Source organism: Electrona antarctica (assembly GCF_951216825.1).
Source record: "Electrona antarctica genome assembly, chromosome: 24".
NCBI lineage: Eukaryota > Metazoa > Chordata > Actinopteri > Myctophiformes > Myctophidae > Electrona > Electrona antarctica.
The window spans coordinates 17,128,618-17,153,227 of NC_136803.1; the positions used below are offsets into that span (position 1 = coordinate 17,128,618).

Here is a 24,610-nt window from a genome sequence, read left to right on the forward strand (position 1 = left end):
CACAAATCTTTGAACGTTTTTACCTATAATAACAACATATTTTCAGATGGGGGGTCTGCGGCCAAATACAGTTAATTCTGGGGGGTCCTTGACGTGAAAAAGGTTGAGCACCTGAAAACTGTCTTGATGATTTAGAAGACATTTTGTAGAATCGGTTCTCCGGTCTAAGTGGGTTAGAGCAACGCTCAGCACTGTGACATCATCGCCATAACGAGCGGGGGGCTAAATTGCGGCGCTGCTGCTGCTGCTGCTGGCCGATGGACTGAGGAGGAGGCGACGGAACGTGGCGGATAACAGAGAAAACGGAGAGAACAGGAAAGAGAGGGAGAGAGATTGAGAGAGAGAGAGCTTGAGTTATGCATGAATCGCTGAATATACACTTCAGACGGTTGAGTTTGGAAGGGGGGCGGGAGGAGGAGTGGGGTGGGGGTGGGGGGGGGGGGGTAGAAGAAGACGAGGTTGAAAACAGAGTGAGAGAAGAGAGAAAAAAAATAAAGCTCTCACGAGAAAACGCCGTAATCCTACCAATTACTCTGCAGCGTCCACGGAGGCTGAAGAGGGGGAGAGAGAGACCACCGTTATAGGAGAGACTTTATGCGTTGCAGAGCCAAAAAAACATCATTGTTTCCCGATCCATGCGAACCCCACCACCACCACCACCACCTACCCCCTTTCTGCAGCCGAGCGTTTTCCCAAAAAACGAGTTCTTATGCCAAACGCAGGTATTGCATTATGCTGCGGGTTAATGATGCCGAACGAAGGACCGGTGCACGGCCGCTCTCACTGCACGCTCTCTCTCTCTCTCTCTCTCTCTCTCTCTGATCGCTTATCTGCAAGAGGCGAGGATGAGGGAAATACGTGTGGAGCGCACGAGCCCGTGCACGAGGATGAATACGTTCATTGTCGTAGTGAGTGATATTCAATCCCGGCAGAGATGCTGCAGTCATCCTGCTTCTTAAGGCAAATAAGAACATCTATTAAAAAAAACTACACATACAAAAAAGGGTGGGGGTTTGAGCACCCTGCACCCTCCACCCATTCTGAACTTCTTATCCAACTCAAGAGGCAGAGGAAAAGGGGAGACAGAGACAGAAGCAAGCAGAGAAGAGAGACAGAGAAAGAAAGGGAGAGAGAGACAGAGGGAGGCCGAGTGACAGAGATGGAGACAGAAATAGAGACAGGCAGAGAGAGAAAGACAAAGTAGACACAGAAAGAGAGACGCACGAGAGACACAATCAGCGACACAGAGAGAGACATCAGATTGCCAGCAACCCGCTATTACGGTTTTGCAAACAGGCAATCTACGAGCCGATCTACAAGTTCCCAATGCACCAATTTGCCTATAAAATCTGCTCTTTTTTTTTGCAGAATGTTGAAGGAGTGTTTTGGCCGAATGTTCCCACTAGGATGAGAAGAGTATAGGGGTGCTAGGGCTCATGTGGTTGAAAACATATTTAACAACATACTGCAATGACCTTTAAGAGATACGGAGTGATGAAATTAACATTTCTAGAATTGTAGTCTAGTCTTTCATATTTGACTAAAATTCCTTGCCACCACAGCCATGGGGTCACAGCCGGTACTGAGCAGACAGTTATAGTTTCTGGACCCTCTGGGACCCTCGTTTACTCTGAAAAAATGCTGGAGTAACAGACCTGTAAGGGTCACATTTGGTTCCTAGTAGCGATCAGCGACTCAATTATTCAGGTAGGTTCTGTAACCAATGACAAAATATGTAAACAAACGCAAAATCTAAATATTCCTGTTAAAAGTATGAAACAATATGGTCACAGCTGTTTATGCCACAGCTCCTATATGTAAGAGAAAAGATGACAAGAAAGAAATTAGAATGAAACATACATACATGAAACATATATGATGCAGTTATGTTGCCAACTGAATGACAATGTATTTAATGATTACAGTAATTTTTTTGTATTTGAGCCACTATCTGCTTTGATTCTATTCACTTAACCCATTCAGGGCGGGAACCCTTTTTGGTGTTATAAGCATTATGTTATACTTTAGCTATTGAAAAATAGCAGATCTACAAGCTCGTAGCGTGGCACCAAGTGCCGTGCTATGAGCTTGTAGATCTGCTATTTTTGAAAAATCTAGAAAATGTGGCGCAAATATATTCTTTCAGAGCGAACGTTTTTAACTCAAACCTTTGCTTCTGAGGGGTTCCTGGAATAACATATTTTCAGATGGAGGTCAGTGGCCAATTACAGATCATTTTTAACACAACAGTACCAGTGTATTTGTCTTTGAAGATTCAGCCCTGTCTCACCCAAACACGGTGAAATAGCACAGACTGGCAATTCCGTACATACACGCCTAGAAAACCTCAAGTTCCGTACATATTCCACTGAAATCCTCCCAATCCTGCCACACTAATAGCCAGCGCAACACCCCATCCTTTGTCCGCCTTCTCCTACCAAACCACACCGTTTGCACACATCTCACCATGCACAACACCAACAGCATGCCTTCTCCTACCAAACCACACCGTTTGCACACATCTCACCATGCACAACACCAACAGCATGCCTGTCCAGACATCAACCACTACTTTGCATCCATGCAACTGTCATATCTACAGTACAATACCCATTTTTATGAAAGAACACATTCTTGTGCAAGACCACCAGCCTACGTCAAAATCGTCACCACTTTGCCGAGTTACGCCAACTCCGTTCACTTCATGGGGCCAGTCCAATGGCGCATTGTAGTCTACGGCCTTCACAGTGTGTGTGTGTGTGTGTGTGTGTGTGTGTGTGTGTGTGTGTGTGTGTGTGTGTGTGTGTGTGTGTGAGTGAGTGTGTGCTGCAACGTAACTCTATATTCTGACCGCAGCCATCTTGCCAGCAAGGTGAAACCTAGGTGACACTTCCCATAGACAGCCCATTCATCCAAACAGAAAAGACCTCTCTAAGTATATTAAACAACGTCAAAATCACCAACATTGCAGCTGTAGGGAAAGCTTGAATTATCCCCTTTCAATCTGTAAAGTGTTTGTTTCATAAAAATCCACCGTAGACATTTTATGAGCTACTTCCTGTCAAGAAATTCCTTGGAGATGATTTTTTGAGTGATGCAACCACTCCACTCCGTGTTAACCTATGTGACTGTGTGTTAACCTATGTGTGTGACTATGAGTACCAGTAGGGGCAAAAGTGGCACTGTTGTCAGAAACAGAGAGAGAGATAGTGCTGCACTGTTGCCTGCTAATGAGAGAGAGGGGGAATTTCTTGACAGGAAGTATCTCATAAAATGTCTACGGTGGATTTTTATTAAACAAAAACTTTACAGATTGAAAGAGGATAATTCAAGCTTTCCCTACAGCTGCAATGTTTGACGGTGTTTAATATAATTAGAGTTTGGATGAATGGGCTCTCTATGGGAAGTGTCACCTAGGTATCACCTTGCTGGCAAGATGGCTGCGGTCTGAATAAAGAGAATAGCCCGCGACGGAGGGGCGCCATCTCCACCGAACTTGAGCCACGAGAGACACCGCAGAGCGCGCTAAAGCGCACAAGTTGCCGTGTCGAAAGTTGCGAAGTTCGCTACAGCCGACTCAGCCCCGTCCGAGTTGTAACCCGATAGCACAGAATCGTAAATAATGTCAAACCCGGAACACGGATTGGCAATTCCGTACATACAATAGAGGGTATGCACGTGACATCATCATCTTACCCAGAAGTTATGCGGGAACGCCTACTGAGTGGCAAAAAACTACTTTTCTGGCCTTGACAGCCCATACATGATTGCATTAAACGTTAAATGACATTAAACTCACTTTGCCACTCACTTTATGCATGCGCATACCCTTTATACTAGTGAATCATCATCATTTTTCGACCGCGGTCGAAATCATGGATTTCACAATGCCACGCCAGATTTCCCGGTCCTTCATTGGCATCCCCAGTCCCTGCCTACTGATGCATGTGTCCCTAGCGATGACATCAGGGAACGACAGTTTTGTACCTCTCGTCTGCTTTGAGGCAGGACTCCAGAGAAGAAGGGTAGATATAACCTCATGATCAGCTCTGTAGCAGTGGCCAGCAAACTGTGTTCTTCTGGATCGGACTAGTGAAGAAAATACTAGTGAAAGCCACGCCACCGTCGGTCAAAACAGTAGTAGTGTGGCCCCGGACGGTTAGCTCAACCGTCTGGGGCACCATAGGCTACCAAGCCAGCTGGACGGCGTGCCGCGGGTTCGACTCCCGAGCCCGACGGCCTTTGCCGCGTGTCACTCCCCATCTCTCTCCCCCTTTCCTGTCTGACTACTGTACTGTTCCCTATCAATAAAGGCATAAAAAGCAAGTCTTAAAAAAAACAGTAGTAGTGTAATATGTAAAAAATTTAGAGATTTCTAGGCGTGTATGTACGGAATTTCCAATCCGTGCCCATTTCACCGCGTTTGGGTGAGATCGGGCTAGAAGATTATAAGCATGGCTGATGCAGGTTATATTGCTGCCTAGTGCCTACAATCATTCCTGTAGAATTATTAGCCACCTTTTCTAGTCGTGAAGGCAAACTGCATAGTTGGCACGGGACTATGGGAACGAGAGAGAGTGCGAGTGCGTGTGGGACTGTGTGTGTGTGTGTGTGTGCGAGGGAGAGCTCCACTCTCGTCTCCTTCGGAGCGTTGGCCATGAAAGACATTGAGCAATGTGGTCTCTCTCGGGGGTCTAGTGGGAAATGAAGCGTGCTAAAGGTCTACTATATCCAATGGGAGCACACTTCAACCATCAATGCCAAACTGACACCACAACGGCAGGCCACAAAACCTGCATACATAGTGTACACGCACACTGTGCGCACGCACGCACGCAGTCGCACACACCGACACACACACACAATGTGGGGCAACGGCAGTACCGAGGTAACCTAGGTGCTTAAAGGAGCATTCAGTGATTTGGGTGATTTGGAAAACCACCCAGTCCGCCCCGGTAACAAAATGTGCACATGCACGCTCTACAGTGGGGGGAAGTGCAACAGGCCAACAGCATGTGCACCAAGGCCCGCCCCCAGTCGATCATGATTGGAGGAAGGCCCCTCTCATCCTGATTCGATGACGGCTTTGCCACCCGCCACCAAAACTGAAACTAGGGTTTTTTGACCCCAGGGGCTCACTGGGGACAGGGAGGAACTCCTTATATGGTCAGCACACTCTATAGTAGGGAGGATTATCCAGAAAAAAAGAAAAAATAAGTGATATTTGAATTAAGTAAAATCACTGAATATACCTTTAAGTCACAACCTGTTTTTGGCTGTAAAACCTAAATTCGGGGCCTCCAGAGCGTCAGCATTTATTCGTACTCTGTGAATGTCACTTTTCATTCAAGGAGACATTTTTAGGTTTGCAGCAGTAGATCAACGACTAGCGCTCTGCACGAAGACCATAAGATAGGGCCATAATATTTGTTTGGTTGTTAGATATGGATGTCATTAATCAGCCTTGTACATTGTCAATGGAATATTGCTGACGCACCAGGAATGCCACATCCACAGATGTCAGCTCTAGTGCATGCACACCAAGATAGGCTTTATCATGCTCATAATGTTAGCTACTGTGTGGAGGAAAGAAAATGGAAGCTGTAGTGGAGACTCTACTGAGGTGTTGAAACTATTTTGCAGGGCGCAGCACAGAGAAGAAGCTAACTCAAATCTCTCAGGAGGCCAAAGTCTCTGAAAATAATGACAATCAATTGTAATATTACTTCTTATTTCTCATCTCTCCTGGTCATCTCAAGTGTGTCACTGACAAAATGGTCACTTGTCTAAAAATCAGATTGGTACTCATCCACCTAGATTTGTGTGTGTGTGTGTGTATGGGGGGGGGGGGGGGGGGGGGTATTTAATGAGCAGTTGAGACGGATAACGGTCTAAGTCCACACTAATTATCCATAATGTATAAATTATGGATAAGGGATCAGGACAGCTAGGCCTTTTCGGGGACGAGTCAGAATAAATAATGGACTTAGACTGTTACTCTATTCGTCTCAACCGTTTATTTGTATTGTATGTTATCTGTAAGCTAAGTCATGTTTATTAAATGAGTTGAGTTGTGCACTGGGGTACAACCTTGCCAGCCATGATGAAGCCACGATGCAAGGCTGTGTGGCGCGCCATGGAAACGCAATAACACTGGTGGGAAATAGTAGTCAAATGTTCTACTTAAGTAAAAGTATAAATACTGCAATGTAGAAATGGAATTCAAAATGTGCTTGAGTAAAAAGTACGAAAGTATTGGGGTCAAAATGTCAGACTCTTCCACAATCTGTGAACGCTACAGAAGAGTCTGTCGACTCCCGCCTAACAAAAACAGTGTCATCTTTGATGGTCTATTTCTGCTAAGCGGCAAGCTATACTTCGACTAATTTGGTTTTCAGTAGAATGTATTTACACTACTGCAAAGGCAGACAGAAGTGTGTGTGTGTGTGTGTGTGTGTGTGTGTGTGTGTGTGGGCATCTGCTTTATTTTCTATACGCATTTGTAGCGCTTTAGACGTGCAGACGGCAGAACTTGAGCCAACAGTCTGCCTCAAGAGCCGAGCCGATGGCACTGCTGGCACTCCAGCACCAACGGCTGCCTGCTGCGCCACGTTTGTTACTCCAGCACCAACGGCTGCCTGCTGCGCCACGTTTGTTACTCCAGCACCAACGGCTGCTCCAGCACCAACGGCCACGTTTGTTGCATCGCAGCACGTCGTGTGACAAAGTATAAAACAACGCCTATAGGCGGTTAATCGATTTAGTCGATTTAGTCTTTCGACTTTTCGATTGCTCTAAAAAGTCATCGATAAGATGAATCACTAAGAAAACGATCGATAGTTGGTCGCAGTATAATACTGCGACCAACTATCGATGGTTTTCTTAGTGATTTCTTAGTGATAACGGTATAATGCTTATTGCGGTTCCATGGGCCACAGCCTTGCATCATAGCTGGGCTGACTAACATGCTGTAGCGTGGAAGTAAATGTACTTAAGTAATGTACTTAAGCACAATTTTGAGGTATTTGTACTTCACTTGAGTAAATCCAATTTCCAATACTTGTACTTCTGCTTCACTACATCTCATAGAAAAATATTGTGCATTTACTCCACTACATTTATTTGAAAACTTTAGTTACTAGTTAGATTGTAGATTTGGGTTAATATACAGTAACCACTTAATTTCAGCCATTTGAAAATAGCCGATCTACAAGCTCACAATGCGTCGCGGTGCGGATCAGCTATTTTCAAAGGATTTTTTTACACATTTGAAAACTCGAAATGGGACCTTCTGCATAATGAGTACTTTTACTTTTGGTACTTTAAGTACATTTTGACCCCAATACTTTCGTACTTTTTACTCAAGCACATTTTGAATTCCATGTCTACATTGCAGTATTTATACTTTTACTTAAGTAGAACATTTGACTACTATTTCCCACCACTGTTATTGCGGTTCCACGGCGCGCCACACAGCCTTGCATCGTCGCTGCATCATGGCTGGCTGACATGCGGCTGACCCGAACCCAGCGTTGTTTCCCGTCGGTTGGGGTTCGCAGCCTCTACCTTCTCTCCTCCCTGCCGTTCGTTGCCTTGGCGCCGACACTCTGTTGCCATGGGAGATGTTTATGTAAGCCGTGCCTAATCCTGTTAACTGCTGCCACTGCGGGAGGAGGAAGGGGTGCCTGGCTGAGCCGAGACGGCGTTCGGCATCGAAAGCAAAGAAAGATGTGGGGGGGGTTGGGTGGGGGGGGGTGAAATGAAGAAAAACAACAACAACAACAACAAAGAACCCACTCAGATATGTATAAATATTCTAACATGTTTGTTTTTCTATACCCTTGATTTAGTTCAGACATGGCGAGCATCCCTTATGCGCCTGCGCCTGGTTTGTCTCTCTGTTAAATAAGATCCAGGGCTGGTGGTGGTGAGTGACCTACTAAGGATGCTTGGAACGTGGCAACGGTGCAAAAGAGAAAAATCGGTGGGAGAGACACGCGGCAAATGGCACGCAAATGGCACACAAAGAGGCGCTCGCCATTTTAGCTCTGCTAAAACAGGAACAGGAATGATCTGTCTGGGCGCGCGCGGCGCGCGTTCCTGTTTTTCACACACATCTGCGAATGTTTTGCACAGAAAGTTCTTTATTTTTTTTGGTTGGCTTGGGACAATACTGACGCATGGCAGACCGTGAAGCCGCGAGGCCTCGTTTTGTCGCCTAAGCTCCCCAAACATCACGCTCCTCCTCCTCCTCTTCATCACAAAGTAGGTTTTGGATAAGATTCGTGGATACTCGCCTCCCCTTCATAATAGCCATATTCTTTAGCGCACACACTTCCATTTTCCGTCAGTGAGGGGACGGCGAGGGAGACGACTAAACCTAATTATCCTGATTAAAAAGCAGAGAGAGAGATTCAAAAGACTCGTACAAGAGGAGGATTATATGCACACACAGTAAAGAATCGGTGCTCTTTTATCCATTCGTAACCAAGCGTGCACAAAGCGTGTACACTCGTACACCCTCGGAGAGTAAAATGAACACTGAGGATTTTACAGTGCATGGGTCTATGGACGCAAGAAGGGAGAGGGAGAGAATGAAAGAGAACAAGGCAATATGAGACAGAGAGAGAGAGAGCAAAATGGGAATGTTCAAGTCTGATCTCTTTTTAAAGAATGAGAGATGACGATTCAGGCCTGACCTCAAAATTTAAAAAAAATCTTCTAAATCCTCCAGTTTTCTGAAATAAATATTTTCACGATTTTTCAAAAATAGCAGACCTACAAGCTCTTAGCGCGCCACTCGGTGGCGCGCTATGAGCTTGTAGATCTGCTATTTTTCAATAGCTAAATTATAACAATGTTTAAAACACCAAAAGTGGGTTAAAATACATTCAGCACTTAAACTTTAATATACTTCGTACCTTCCTAATGTTCATCCAATCATTCTTACGGAATGCTCCCCCATTATGATGTGACCAGGATAGAGGTGCATGCTCACAGTTCTTCTTCACATGGTTAATACACACACTATCTAATCCGGTAGTGTTATAGCTCCAGATGTGTGAGTGACGGTGTATGCGTGCTTGCGTGCGTGCGTGCATACGTGCGTGCGTGTATATGGATTGGACGGTCAACCTATGGCTGTTGTTGGTCTGTCTTCATGGTCCTCCTCCATCCCCCACTCATGTCCTTTAGCCCTCCATTCACCTCCATTAGCTTTATTACTGTGTCCTGGCTGAGGAGGCATCAGTCTCTCTGTCCTGCACTCACTCGCCCATGAAGGTCACCATACATGCAGTGGCCACAGAACATGCTCTAGATTTACGGTCGGTGTAAAGGGGTCTACAGCGGTGGTTCCCAAACTTTTTCACGTCAAGGAGGACCCCCAAATTGACACTAATTAGCCCACGGACCACGATTTGAAAAGATATGCCCAAGGTCCCCCATAACAGAAGATTTTTCACGGCTCTAGCAGTGATTCTCAACCCATTTAATTTCAAGGACGCCCAGTTTGACATGCTTCAGTCTACGGACCCCCATTTAATGCCATTTCTAGCTCTGGGACCCCCAATATATATTGTAAAATCAATGTTAATTTAACTCTGAGAGTGTACAAATGGAACCAAATGGACCCGTTAGGGTCCATTTGTACACTCTCATAGGCAATTCACACTGAGACGGACTGAATCCGTTTCATTGGAACCGTTTCCGATGGTTGCCTGGTCCCCGATGGTTGCCTGGTCCCCGATGGCCATGATTCACATTGCCCGAGATTCAACAGCGCACCCGGGTACACTTGCATAACACACTTTAATCCTCCTGGCTGTGTGCTTGATGGCTGGCACGCACGGACACTGACCATCAACTCTGCGACATTGTCTCCAATAAATCCAGACACACTGCATTGCATTGCCTCTTTCGCCCTTTGCCGTTATACTACTTCACTGTCAGCCTGCCTGCTATTCACTGTGTCAGTCAGTTCTGTGCTCCAGTGTCGTGTTTGATATTAGTTTGCTATGGATTCTACTTTAGCATTATTATTATTTTGTTTTACTTTGGAAACTATGCCAAGCAAAGCCCAAGAGCCACGTGTAGTCCGCAGAATAAGATCAGCGCGTACTGCGGTGCTGCGCGTATACGCAGATTCAAAAGGAGACGGGCGGCGTTGAGAAATGCGCTGGTGTTACGCATCGTGCAGCGTCTGTGTGTTTTTTTTGTTGACGCTTGGCTCGTCGACTAGAGATCATGTCACGTTCTAAAAAAAAACTCCACTTCCTTCTTTAGGCACGCATGCATTCACATTGGAACGATCCGTATCTGAATACACTTCAACAGTCCAGAGACCCGCCCCTCATGCGGTCCCGGGGACGTTTGGGCGATCCGCTCCCGGGAACGGTACGCATCATTCACACTACCACAACATCTACCAAGTGGTCCCGAGTGCGAACCCGGGACCATAGTGTGAATCGCCCCTCAGAGTTACAGACCCATCAGGAGCAGTTAGGGGATTCAGTGTCTTGCTCAAGGACACTTGGGGGAGCCCGGGTTCGAACTGGGAACCTCACGGTTTTCTCATCCTGCCGTTTTACCGGCTACTCTACCCCTGCCACCACTCATTAGCGGTAGGAATTGCCTGCAACCTCACGATAGATATGTATCACGAATCACGATAAAGAGGCCACGAAACAGGCCACGAAACAATACTATTATTATTGATATATCGCTTGTATGTTGATTCCACATAATGACCAATTAGGGCTGGGTATTGCCAACAACCTCACGATCGATATACATATCACGATACAGAGTCCTAGACCACCGATTGCCGATGTTGTGACAAATATATTGTCAGACATTTTAAAGTTTCCAAATCAATTTGAAAAACGTAGTGGATAACTTATTTTCTTTTAAAGAAGAAATTTAAATAAATAACATTTTAAAATCATATATACCGTAACTGTCAGACAAACGATATGATAAAATACGATTATCGGCAAGGATTACGATACGATTATTGCCGATAAATTGAACCCACCCATAATCTGCATTGGTTGCTATTGCATAGACATACAGTAGGCCTACACGTATGCTTAACTCATAGTCTGCTGCATGATGGTGTCACTTGCCGAAAATAGAAGATCTACAGCCTCACACCACCAGCTCAGTGGCCTTGTGGTTAGGGTGTCCGCCCTGAGACTGGGAGGTCGGGGTTCGATCCCCGGGCCGGGTCATACCAAAGACTCTAAAAAAATGGGACCCAGTGCCTCCCTGCTTGACACTCGGCATCAAGGGTTGGATTGGAGGTAAGTCCCTGCGACATACTAGCGTCATGTCCAGGGGGTGTACTTGTACATCAAGCTGCCGCAGCCTCACGCTACAGAAACAGGAGATAGGCTCCTGCCCTATGGGCCTCATGGCTCGGCAAGGCTACTTACAGCCTCACAATGAATGCATCGCGGTGCAATACACGCTTGTAGATCAGCTATTTTTGATGTATAGAATTGTATTTCAAATCACCTATAGGAATGTGGTTCTAATCTCCCGATTAGCAAACATCTGTTGTCCATTCCAATCTGGATAGGACAAACATCAGATTTGTGCTGCCAGTAAATCAGATTGACATTGGGTGCCAGAACTTGTTCAAGTGTAAACCTATCTACACACAAGTCACATGCAGTAATGGTCATTCCTAAATGTATGCCAGGCAGGCATCACAATCAACCCTTGTCCTGTGGTGGTAAAAATAGTCAGGTTTCTTAGTTTTGACCTGAGATCAGATTCTAAAAATGTGTTCGGCATACTGACAGTTTTCTGAAAAAGCTATGTTTCTATGTCAGTCGTTCTTTGATTTTTCAAAAATAGCAGACCTACAAGTTGCTTGTAGATCTGCTATTTTTCAATAGCTAAAGCATAACATAATGCTAAGACCAAAAGGGGTTCCGGCCCCAAAATGGGTTAAGTAAAACGGTACTGAATTATGTGAACATATTCCGATACGTGTAAAAGTCCTGCATTCAATATTATAAGGGTCAAACAAAGTATTCCTTTTCTTCGTATAATAATCTAAATCTGTAAAGTAAACTAAAGCTGTGAAATAATTGTAGTGGAGAAAGAAGTACAGTATTGCCTCCATGATGTGTCATGGAGTACATATAAAGTATAAAAATTAGAGGAAAAGTACCTCGAATTGTATAGCGCTTGAGTAAATGTACTTAGTTACTTCCCACCACTGCCCTAGTGTCATGGCTAGAGTGCAAGCTAGCAATGCGCTGGCATAGTGTCCATCGCTCTGCTGTTGCTGCTAGGACCGCATAGGAACAAATGAAAAGCCTAGAGGATGCCAAACCGTGTGGTAGTAATTCACTTTACCAAGACAACGACGGTTCCGATCTGGTAGGATCTTCCTCAGGTCAATACGATCGCCGACCGCGCTGCGGCACCCAGCCCGGAGGTGCATGACTGTCTGTCACAGTCACACACACACACACACAGTCACACACAGTCACACACACACACACACACACACACACACTGCGGTGGAACTATTATTTCTAGATTAATACAACCGGCGTTCAGTTCCAACGTGGAGGGGGGGAAAAAAAACGGTTTCAACGCTGCATGCTTCTCCGACTGCCTGACGTGCATCTCAAATCTGATCATCTGCATACAACCTCCGACCGCCTCCCATCATAGAATCCGTAATTGCGTTTTTAGAGAGAGACAAGAATGGAGTCAATGGAGCGAGAAAATGTGTGCGCCGTGCGCGAGATGGTAGCATCTTGCGCGTGTGCGTTTGTGTACGTGTGTGTGTGTGAGGAGATAGCAGGTAGATGCTTTATCTTCATATTCATAAAATGTGCCAGTTAAAAAAATATTTGTCATATTATATATATAAGAGACACATACATAATGACGAATGTTTGGGACCTCAAACACCTCTCTGTCCATCCTCACGCAACTACAGTATGTGCAAGTAGTGCAGAATCCATTTATTCCGTCCCTATTTCACACTCTCTCGCACACGCGCGCACGCACGCACGCATGCACACACACACACACACACACGCGCACACACACACACACACACACCTTGGCTCAGCCTGCGGGCTGCAGCCTCCAGCCCATTAAGCAGTGTTTTGTTCTGCTCAGCGTGTCATCATCACACTGATGTTTCTGCTGATCACAGTGCACAGAGCAGCCGTAAAGCACAAGCCACTGTACTGAATGATGCGCTTCCTGAGGAGGAGGAGGACCGCGATCACACTGCACTGAGCACCCCCAACAAACCACTGCTAACATCGGCTCAAACCTTTTTCATCATGCCAAGAAGGACCCCCATGTTCAATACGTATTTGACCGCAGACACCCCCCCCCCCCCCCTGAAAATATTTTGTGCCAGGGAGGGACCCCCATAAGAGAAGAACTTTAAGGGTTTTTTTAATTATTATTTTCAATGGCTGCATTATATAATTTGGTTAAAGTGGTTACCGGTAAACTGATTTTGATACCAAAAAAATGTTTTTTTAAACTATCAACTGAATTATTCAGATAGCATCGGCAATGTTTTGACGGTGTGCGGGTCTTTGTGCACTGCCAATTTTTTCTGGAGAAAACAAATACAAAATCGTTAAAAGATATAAAGCCATTTATGGTATCTATTCACACAGGATTATGTGCAAAATATTTAAGATATGGCTATGTGGTTGTGAGTAGACAGTGACATGTACTGATGTCAGTATTGTCCTTTAACTACATGAACACTAGAATCCCTATTCTGGAAGCAAACATTTAACAAAAACAGTCGATCTACGAGCTCAAATGCATCGTGTTGTGACTCATCAATGAGATTGCAGATTGGCTATTTTCAGCGAAGAGATTTGCTCTACATTGGGGAAGAAATGTGAGGACCTTGGAGTTGCTCTGGGGGTCAACAAAGTATATATTGTAAAGCAGTGGTTCCCAAAGTGGGGTCCTTGAGGGAGTTCCAGGGGGTCCACAGCTAAATGATTATAGTTAGGAACCAAGTGGACCCTTATGGGTCGGCAACTCAGAGTGTACAAATGGAAACAAATGGACCCGTTAGGGTCCAATTGGTTCCATTTGTACACTCAATTAAATTAAGTTTGATTTTACAATATGTATTGGGGTCTCAGAGATAGTAAATAAATAGGGGGCCGTAGCCTAATTCAGGTCAAACTGGGGGCCCTAGAGCCGTAAACATCTTCTCTTATGGGGGGGTCCTTGGCATGTATTTTCAAATGGGGGTCCGCAGGCTAATTAGTGTCAATTTGGAGGTCCTTGACATGAAAGTTTGGGAACCACTGTTGTAAAGTTATAAGATTATAACCTCACAAATGTTACATACTACCAACCTACAAGACCACCAAACGGTTCACACCGACGTCAAGAGAGGGTCATTTGACTGCTCAACTATCGATTATTAACTTTGTGATTATTCTAGCCTTTTTTGATTAATTGAATAATCAATTATTTTGCCGCACAACATTTCACACTGCGACACATTATGAGGTTGACTGAAAATCGACTATATTCACAATTTATTTTTTAGATATGCCCCAATAGGGAAGATTATTTTATAAACTTATAAACTATTTGTTTTCATAATCGATTAAATTGAATACTTCGATGAACTGTTGCAGCCCTGGCTCATAGCGTGCACATTTCACAGCCTGTGCTATGTTGCCAACCATAGAAAAGCAATTCTCAGTACACAATCACACCAAAACGCACCTTCAGCTCGCAGCGAGAAAAGGAATGCGCCTCGATTTGACAGAGGCAGCATTTTCTTTCTGCATTTGCTGTGCGAATGCAAATAGAGGGGGAACATAACATATAAGCATTTTTGGGTGTCTTATTATGATGAGAGCAGTTGTGAAAAGGACAGTGGGCCGATCTTAACCAGACAATACGGCAACGTAGCGTGTTGCGCTGACTCAGTTCTAGTATAATGCTAGTAGGATCCTGGAGCTGCATGCTGCATGCCGCATGCGCTTGACTCTGACGTGAGAGCTGCAGAGTGCAATAATAATCCTCTGTTGTACAGTTGGTGTGTTCAGCACAGAGAAAACTGTTTAGTAAACAATTGCAAGGTTCTCTAGTTGAAGTAAGGGCTGGACTTAAAAAGTGTTATCAAGGCTTGTCTTATCAGCAGCACAGGTGGACGCGCATGACGTGTGTGTGTGCTCGTGTATGTATGTATGTATGTATGTATGTATGTATGTATGTATGTATTTGGTTAAAATGGGTAAGGTTTAAAAAAAAAGGCAAAAGCATGCTCTGTTGCACTGGCCTAAAAGTGGTCCTCTAAAACTGCTGTATGTATGTATGTAATAGTATGTATGTATGTATGTATGTATGTATGTATGTATGTATGTATGTATGTATGTATGTATGTATGTATGTGCGCATGTGCCCATGCGTTTGTTTACAAGCAACCAAGAGACTGTTTTAGTGGGCCAGCATGCACGTGACTGGGTGATAGCATTTTCCGTTCGTCGCAGCCATCCTCGCAAAAGGTCAAAGTACGTACTGTATACTTGGCACGACTCGCTTGGAACATTTGCCCACCGGTCTGCGCCCGTGAATGTCTGAACATTGGCAGAGCGTGTAAAGCCTGCCCTGCTGGCACCTCTCTGCCAGGAACCAGGGGCGTTAGACAAGGTCTGGATCACTCACCAGCAGCCGAGAGAAAGAGAAAGTCGACCGGGCCAATTCGGTGCCAGCTCATCAGTCTTAACGGTGGGACGGCAAAGTTGAGTTGGACACCTTTAGCAATGCGACCGTAGGGGCTTGGATCATGTTCAACAAACAAATGCATCCAGACTCGCAGGCAAAGCTAAGCCACAAACTTAGACAGAAACAACAACAACAACTACTCAGTGGAAATTAACTCAGCATGTCGTGAGACATGTTGTGACACGGTTTAACTCAGTGATTATTTGAGCGGGGGGGGGGGCCATCCCGCTGGCTCAAACAGCCAGGTAATCATTTAACCACAACCTCCTGGAGTCCTGGGTTGAACACGGATTCAAGCAGTGAATGCTTTCTGGCTGCTGCTGCTGCCACAAGCAATATAAAGCTGTCGCTCAGGGCCACAACCGCTAGGGGCCACATGGACAAAAATAAAAACCTAAAACATTTATGTTTTTTGCTTAGGGCCACCAGAATCCTGGATTCACGTTATGTGTAAAAAATGGTAAATGGTGCATTTTCTCTCTCTCTCTCTCTCTCTCTCCTCTCTCTCTCTCTCTCTCTCTCTCTCTCTCTCTCTCTCTCTCTCTCTCTCTCCTCTCTCTCTCTCTCTCCTCTCTCTCTCTCTCTCTCTCTCTCTCTCTCTCTCTCTCTCTCCTCTCTCTCTCTCTCTCTCTCTCCTCTCTCTCTCTCTCTCTCTCATGCACTTCACAGCATTACCTGCTACAGAAGTTGGCAGGCTCACAGCAGCATTCCGGTCGGTTCGGTCGCAGCACTTGACATTGCACTTGTCTAGTTGTGGCAGGGCGGCTGTTGATGTTGAGGAGCGACCCGAGGTGTGTGGAGAGGGTAAACGGAGGGGGCTCCCCAGGGGGGCCCTCGCTGCGTTCTCTCTTCAGGAGGAGTTCAGGAGAGTCCCATGGCGGCACCCGGAAGATTAATGAAGCTGCACTGACACCAAATGATCTCCTCTACACAGGATGACACACACACACACACACACACACACACACACAGTGTCAGTGTCACATTACAGTAGCAGCCATGTGCTGTGCAGGTATAGCCTACAATGCTGCAGTCAAGTCTGGTACAGGTGCAAAATGTAATTGATTGAAGTATGTATTAACATAGTATGCAGAATTACAGTACATTTCAAGCATAACTCAATACAAAGACTGTTAACTGTGACTGGACGACACCATAACGCATTACACGTTTTCAGTTCATCATAAAGTGTAAACATGTAAAGATTACAATTTACAATTTATAATTTAGGCATTTAGCAGACGCTCTTAATCCAGAGCGATTTACAATAAAGAAGATTAAACATGCCACTATGCCAAATAAATGATGGCACGTGTCCTATCCTTAGAGTATAGTCTAAGGTCCTATCCTATCATGCTATGCTAGCACGTAGCCTGCCTACTAAAGTACTACTTGTGTGCAGCAAAGACTAGAGTGGCTTTTAAATAGGGCTGTTCTTTCTGCCCAAATATCCTTGGAGATCCCGTCTTAAAAAAGAAATGGGATTCAAGGGGGAGGGGGGGGGGGTCTCTAAAATTGGAGCTTTTTTTCGGTTTGAATATTCAGTTGGGGATATGCGTTTAACAAAAGAACCTTATGTAACGTGTGGCTCACAGACAAGGCTCTGCACCAGTCCAGTCCAGAGACTCTCCAGACCACGTACGCAGTACAGCCTTCATTCAACGACAGATGAAAAGAGAAGAGAGCGAGGGGGAGTCTTCCGTTTGTCCTTTTCCCCCCACAATACTGTCTGTCCTGTTTGTTGGTAATAATGATGCAGGCAGACTGCATCGCAGCAGCCGCCAGTCAGCCTAGATGGCTCAGCCAGAGAGTGTGTGTGCGCGTGTGCGTGGTATACTAGGTGTCGCAGCAATAGTACACGTGCTGCTTAATCTCTCTCACACACACCTGCAGTGAGTGCAGTCAAGCTAGCCCGTATACATGCAACAGCATCCCCACCTTGTGGTCAGAAATGGGTAATACATACAGGTTGTGTCCTGGACTGGTGGACTGGGAAAACAAGTAACTAAGTACGTTTACTCAAGTAATGTACTTAAGTACAATTTTGAAGCATTTTTTTTTTTACTTTACTGCAGTACTGTGTTTCCAATTTTCATAGAACATATATGACCTCCTCTTTCTACTTTCTAGTAGGCCTACTACTAGGCTACAAGTAACAACATTTTGACAAGTTTATCAACCATAAAGGCGTTTTAAGGGTTAAGGCAATGAAGGCATAGGCCTACAGGTTTCTTTTTTGTTAACTCAACTTTAGTTTTTTTGTCTGTCTTTTTAACATTACATGAACAACGTCAAACAATGATAATAAATGCTACGACAATATTGTCAGGCCTGCCTGGACAAACAAACAATTATGAAATTGTCCGAGTCGACGTCGACCATACAGAGTCAAAACATGTGTTTATGAATAGATAATGTTGTGATATATTCACTGCATGATAATGACACAATGTAAGACATTGACACGAATAGCCCTACATTCACGTGAATATTTATATTTACCTGTTAACATGGTAGCTTTTCGCCAGACCGGAGTCACATTCATTCCTAAGAAAAAATCTTGACCAAAGTGAGCGCCTTTTGGGCTCCACGCGAGCTGCGCGTGCGCGCGAGATGACCGTACACCGTAGTAGGGCTTGTTACAGCTTGTTGACGATCAATCTGGTCAAAACAAAAAACATGTGTTCATCATCTCCATTGGTTATGTTCATAAAAAACCATCATATCACTGTCAGGCATCCTTTCAATTTCCGAATACATTTAGAAAAAGTCCCATGCCTCTTTGCAGCAGATATAGCAGGGCCCCCAGGAGAAGATTTCGGGAACAAGGGCCCGGCAAGCAGTGATGGAAAAAGTACCCACATACTGCAATGTAGAACTATACCCCGTTACAGGTCAAAGTCCTGAATTTAAAATGTACAAAAATATTTGTATCAAAATGTATACAAGTACCAAAAGTAGAAAGTAGTCATTGTGCAGAATGTTTCATTTCAGGTTTTCAAAAATAAACATTTTGAAACTAGCAGATCTACAATGTGAGCTTGTAGCTATTTTCAAATGGTCGAAGTGGTTAATGTATGTGAGTAAGTAAGTAATTAAGTAACTACCGTTTTCAAATAATTATAGTGGAATAAAAGTACAATATTTGATCCAAGTGTAGTGGAGTAGAAGTACAAAATATTTAAGTAAAGCACAAATACAGTACCTCAAAAGTGTACAGTACAGTAGGCCTACTTAAGTAAATGTAGCCTACTTAGTTACTTTCCACCACTGACAGCAGGAGATCAGAAAGTACCACTGCTGAGGAAGACAACCTTTATATTTTGTAAAAATGTTACACAGCATCCACGGAAATCTCAAACTGAATATCCTTCTTTCTTTATTACTCTTTCCTTTTCATTCTGCGTTCTATTTCATTATAGAGGTTTATTTTTGCTGCTTGCTTATTTTGGACTGCAAACCAAAACGCATTCAGGACATTAACTATTTGAACTTTGTGCACATAACCAATACATTTGTGTTTAAAATGTCCGACATTCCTTGTTTCAGGTTCAGCACTACTTGACAAGCCACCGGAAGAGGTCCATATGCTTTGTTGGACCCACAAGAAGCAAGACCAATCATACTTGATATGTGTAGCTAATAGCACCTTTCCATAAATTGATAAAACAATTTGACATCCACAGTTCTCTCTCCTCCTCTCCCATGCAGGCAGCTGAGGCTTAACTTGGTATTTCTTTGTCTGACGCCAAGCTGTGTGGCATCCATGCCTGGCCATGTACATTCGTGAACAGACCCTATAGTCAGACCAAGAGAAGAGCATGGGTTCTGTTTTTAAACTTACATTTTTAGGACATAAGGACGACAAAGCAAATGCTGTGATCATCAACTTCCTCCAGGGACAGCAGCTAGCTCTGGCCTCAGATAAGTGTGGCTCATTCATCAAACCTCTGCTTTGCTGACTAATGTTCTGCATTTTCATTCTTTTGTTCATTCATGTCGTCCCTTGCAAAGCACAAGTATACATTTATTATGGCTGTGTATGATTTGCTTAATAGGAAGACATTTCTTTTTATTAACGAGTGACTGGTGAGAACAAATGTAAGAAACTTTAAATGTTTATGAATGAGGCTCCTACGGATTTTCATTTTTCATTTTTTGCCTGCCCCCTTGTGGTGCTTTTACCACAGCAAGTGAAACACTGAAAAGCACATGCTTTTTCCAATACATACATACATTGTCCAGGACAGGTGAAAGCCAAGATAGCTTATTGTTAGCCGTTACATTCCATACAGCCATATGTATGAGAAAATGTATAGAATACAAGTTAACGTCGTTTTCAAACTGTGAGAGGTACAGTGTGGATTGTGACATAGCTATTCTGTGTATACTGAGAGTGCCTACGCACAAACAGAACAAGACAAGACACACTTTGCCCACATGACACATGTCTCTAATTAGCAATTACTTAAAGTACAGCAAATGAAATTTATTTCAATTAAATGAAATCCCATCACATTTCACAGCTATAGGGGCCTACACAGTAAGCAAAGACAAGAGCCTACTCTCTGTCCATGGTTGGAACTACACCACAGGGTAGTTCTTAGACCCCCCTGCTCCCCCCACCCCCGCCCCCCTTTGGAAGCTCCAGAGAGCATGTTCTAGCAGCTGCTGTGCGACAACAGTCCAGAGAGCGTGTCCATATGTTGAACCGGAAGAGTGTAATTCCCAAATGAGACACTTCATCCAATTCATGTGACACCCAACCTCATGAGATTATTCATACTGACTGTCATAAGAATAAAATAAACAAGTGATAGCGCGCTTTCAAAAATGATAGTAACACAAGTCCGTCCCTTTGTTGACAAAATCAATACTTTTATATACTGAGTCTTTTACCATTTTCTTTAGCGCTTTTCAAGGGATAGTGTTTTGGAATAAAACCTTTTTTTTAAACGGCTGATCTTCAAATGACCCTGTTCTTTTTTTCTTTTCTTTTTTTTTAAAAACACCCCGCATTTCAGTGGACCGTGTGCGCACGAGTGTGACGTCACATCCTGACACAGGTGCTTTCATGTGCATCTCGGCTCTGCTGTCTGCCCGCGTCGGTTCAGGTGGACGTATCCTGACGTAGGATCATGGCAGCGGCGGATTCAAGACAGCACGGCGTGGGTACTTCTGATGCCCACCAGGTTGTCCGCGCTGAGGGACCTCCGAATGGCTGTTTTACCTAGGTCCTTGTACCTGTCCTCGCAGAGCCTGGAGATGGCCTGAAAAACATTGATCGATCGATCGATTTAAAATTTGATTCACGGTTTGCAGAAACGGGTACAGTTCAAACGATAGCACAGATCAATACAAAATCTGCCACAAGGATATACCAGAAAAAGCACTTGTTTACATCAGCGTCCTCCATTTTCAATTCATCAGAACATTTAAAGACATACAAATATACGCTTCTATGAAGGAAAAAAAAGGAAATCATCATACACTACAGTTGAAGAAATTACAAAATCACACCCGTGTGAAGTGAGCGGTGCAACTGTATCGTGTGGGGGTCCCCGGGGGTCCCCGCAACATCCAGACCCCCAGGAACGCGCCCAGTGGGTCGGCCCGGTTCTGGCCAGCCGCCCCGCGTCCGAAACGGTCGAGAAATGACAGAGTTACCGTGTGGGGGTCCCCGGGGGGGGGGGGGGGGGGGTCCCCGCAACATCCAGACCCCCAGGAACACTGCTGTCATATTACAGTGTATTATAGCAACATGGTTAGTCTTCCCAATGGTCAATACATCAAGAACCATGTCCTGCAGTAGCCAGATGATTAGCTAGATATCTAACTTTTGGTGTACAATAATTGAAACATAGTTAAGATTGATTGACACGAAACATGGTTAAGCTTGATCGACACGAACTGACCAAAGTACGGACCTACGTAGATAAACAAGAGACTTCTGTACGTTACAGCCCAGCCTATTACAGGTTTGCCTGAGATTTTCTCTGGCAACATGTGGACACGTCATGTCTGACTTGTGATTCAGACCCTCCTGTTGCTGGAATAGATGACGTACGTAACGTAACAGATGCTTCAGCCAGACACTGAACCCCCTTGCCACTATGTGTCTAGTTCTCTGGATTAAAGGGGCATTCCACTCATTTTCAACATTTTACCATGTCATTAATATACCTTAGAGCTGTTGTGTGGAAATAATAAAAAAGTTCCCCCATTCTGTGTTTCCTAGAACTAGAGGTCTGAAAAAAATCATTAACATGGTGAAACACATCTTGATGACATCATCAAGATGTGTTTCACCATGTTAATGATTTTTTTCATAATTACAGTTCTAGGAAACACAGAATGGGGGGACCTTTTTTATTATTTCCACAGAACAGCTCTAAGGTATATTAATGACATAGTAAAATGTTGAAAATGGGTGGTTTTCCCCTTTAAGTCTGATTTTGTTGCTGTCGGGCAGAAACCTCTTATCTACTATATTTTGGGGGTTTTGTACGTGATCATACTACAGCATCAGAAAAAGGAATCAAAATTAGCAGATCTACAAGCTCGAAACGCTGCGTGAAGCTTGTAGACCTGCTATTTCGCTATTTTTTTATTTGAATCCTGAAAAGTAACCGTTTTGGACATAATGACGTGTCCATGACCCGACAGAGACGATTTGGACTTTGACATAAGACGGCATAGCAGACTGAATATATATGACCTTTAAGCGTATTCCTGATCTGCTATTTTCGGTCTGCCATGGCACCATGCGACCGACGGAGCATGAATTAGGAATGTGAGTCTTATAGTACAGTATAATTATTCCATGTGATCGTATTTATACTTGGGAAAGTCATCGAATCGCTTCCTGCTGTTTGTGTTCATCACATTAACCCATTTTGGGCGGGAACCCCTTTTGGTGTTTTAAACATTATGTTATAATTTAGCTATTGAAAAATAGCAGATCTACAAGCTCATAGCGCGCCACCGAGTGGCGCGCTATGAACTTGTAGGTCTGCTATTTTTGAAAAATCGTTAAAATGTGCCTCAAATCTTTCAGAAAATTGTCATGATTTAGAAAACATTTTTTTTAAATTTCGACGTCAGGCCTGAATGGGTTTAAAATGACTTGGTTCTACCATTTACATGTATCTCGCAGGGCACAGGCTGTACAACACTAATGGTTCACTCAATCGCTCAAATATTCAGTCAAAGGCTGAAACACACCTTATGATACACAAGCATTTTTCCAAATGGACTACAAAGGCTGGTCATTATAGATGATGCCATCCTTTCCCTTTCCTTCCTACGAGGCAGCTGGTTGTTTATAAATGCCTAAATCCAACAGCTGGCTTGTTAAAATACTTCAGATCTGATCTAAGCAGCACATCACGGAACCAACTTGTTTTGTTTTTCTTCTTTAACGAAATAAAACAGCACTGGCTGTAGTTCAATAGAATTTTAGTCTAGAAAATATTCTGTTAATCATTATGTGCTTAAACTGTCAAAAGAAATGACAATTTGAAGCTTCAAAAAGTGTTCCTAAGGGGAAATAAATGGTGTTTTTTTTTTAATGCAACCAGCAGATTAGATATCCTTAAAAACACGCGCAAAACACGGAAAAACGTGGCCATATTGATCGACTGATCAATATATCTTCCCTTCTTCTCTGGAATCCTGCCTCAAAGCAGACCAGAGGTAGAAAACTGTCGTTCCCTGATATCATCGCTAGGGACACATGCATCAGTAAGCAGGAACTGGGGATGGCAATGAAAGACCGACAAGTCTGGCGTGGCATTGTGAAATCCTTGATCTCGACCACGGTCGAAAAATGATGATGTATACTCAGAATCATGAACCCTAGCGTCCCTATTCTGGGAATGTCATAAATAATAGGCAAACATTCATTAGTATTGGTTTAAGTGCTTAACAGCCATATATCAGCCATAGAAATTCTCCTGAAACTATGCTGACGTATCAGTCAATGACATGAAGATGTACTCGCCTCTAGTTTCTGGGCCCGCTTGTTGCTGAGCGGCTCCAAGGGGAAGCTGAGGTTGTTGTCGTCTGCCAGCGAGCGCAGGTCAAAGTAGTACTTGGCATAGACGCTGGCCGGAACGTTGATGTTAAACTGGAGCAGCTCCAGGAAGTGACGCTCCATCTCATTCCTGTGGAAGCAGGGGGCAGAGATCGGAGAGACTCACTGTCACATCCCAGGGTGACGTAGAATGAGTGTGCAGGCTCGAGCTAAACGCATTTGCATCGTAAGTATTTAGCATTCCTATCCAGGTTTGAACTGTCACTCTAATCACTCTGCTACGCTGTTGCACCTACCGGTATTTGCTCTGCAGGTCTCTCTCTTCAGGGCTCAATAATTCAACAACTTCAATCTCAGGGTCAAAAGCAACCATCATCACATGGTGAACAAGGGCAGGGTCATTTGCGAGATGGAATGTCGGAGGAAGTCCATGCCTCTTCTTTTGATACCCCCCTCTAATCCTTCATTTCTATTGCCAGTTGGGATAGGTTTTATCCCTGCTTCTGGGCAGACTAAATTAAATGCATGTACTTGCTTTGGGAAGTGGGATGAAGCCTGTCTAATATGTTTGATAATTATGTTTGATAATATGACAATTGATCAATTTATTTGAAAATATACGTTAACCACATTAATCCTGGCAGCTGAATTTTGTTGAAAATTTGTTAAATGTTACTTTTTTTTTAATTCAATAATAGCCTAAATAGAGATCTACAAGTTCACAGTGTTGTAAGCCTGTAGATCGGCTTATTTTTCGTACAATATATATGTATTCTTTTACAAATCAAACCCTGGACGAGGGACACTCACATGTCCTCC

At 44.0% G+C, this 24,610-nt stretch overlaps 1 protein-coding gene and 1 long non-coding RNA gene across 3 annotated transcripts in view; both read right to left on the minus strand.

Annotated features, from left to right (window-relative positions):
- Window positions 1-17,551, minus strand: part of LOC306917362 — a 92,189-nt gene extending 74,638 nt beyond the window's left edge. The window contains exons 1-2 of one of the 2 annotated variants that reach the window (XR_013789156.1): window positions 17,350-17,551; window positions 16,432-16,682 (exon numbers count right to left, since the gene is read on the minus strand). This is a non-coding gene — a long non-coding RNA (uncharacterized lncRNA). Of the gene's footprint in view, window positions 1-16,431; window positions 16,683-17,328 lie in introns of both variants that reach the window. The other variant, XR_013789157.1, reaches the window with a different exon arrangement.
- Window positions 17,552-20,645: 3,094 nt separating this feature from the next.
- The window catches only part of LOC306917050 (cyclin-Y-like protein 1), a 10,115-nt gene continuing 6,150 nt past the window's right edge, over window positions 20,646-24,610 (minus strand). The window contains exons 8-10 of the mRNA XM_079495171.1: window positions 24,602-24,610; window positions 23,759-23,921; window positions 20,646-21,026 (exon numbers count right to left, since the gene is read on the minus strand). The exon at window positions 24,602-24,610 is cut by the window's right edge and continues 158 nt beyond it. Coding sequence (XP_079351297.1) covers window positions 20,910-21,026; window positions 23,759-23,921; window positions 24,602-24,610 — 289 coding nt within the window. The 3' untranslated portion in view covers window positions 20,646-20,909. The remainder of the gene's footprint in view (window positions 21,027-23,758; window positions 23,922-24,601) is intronic.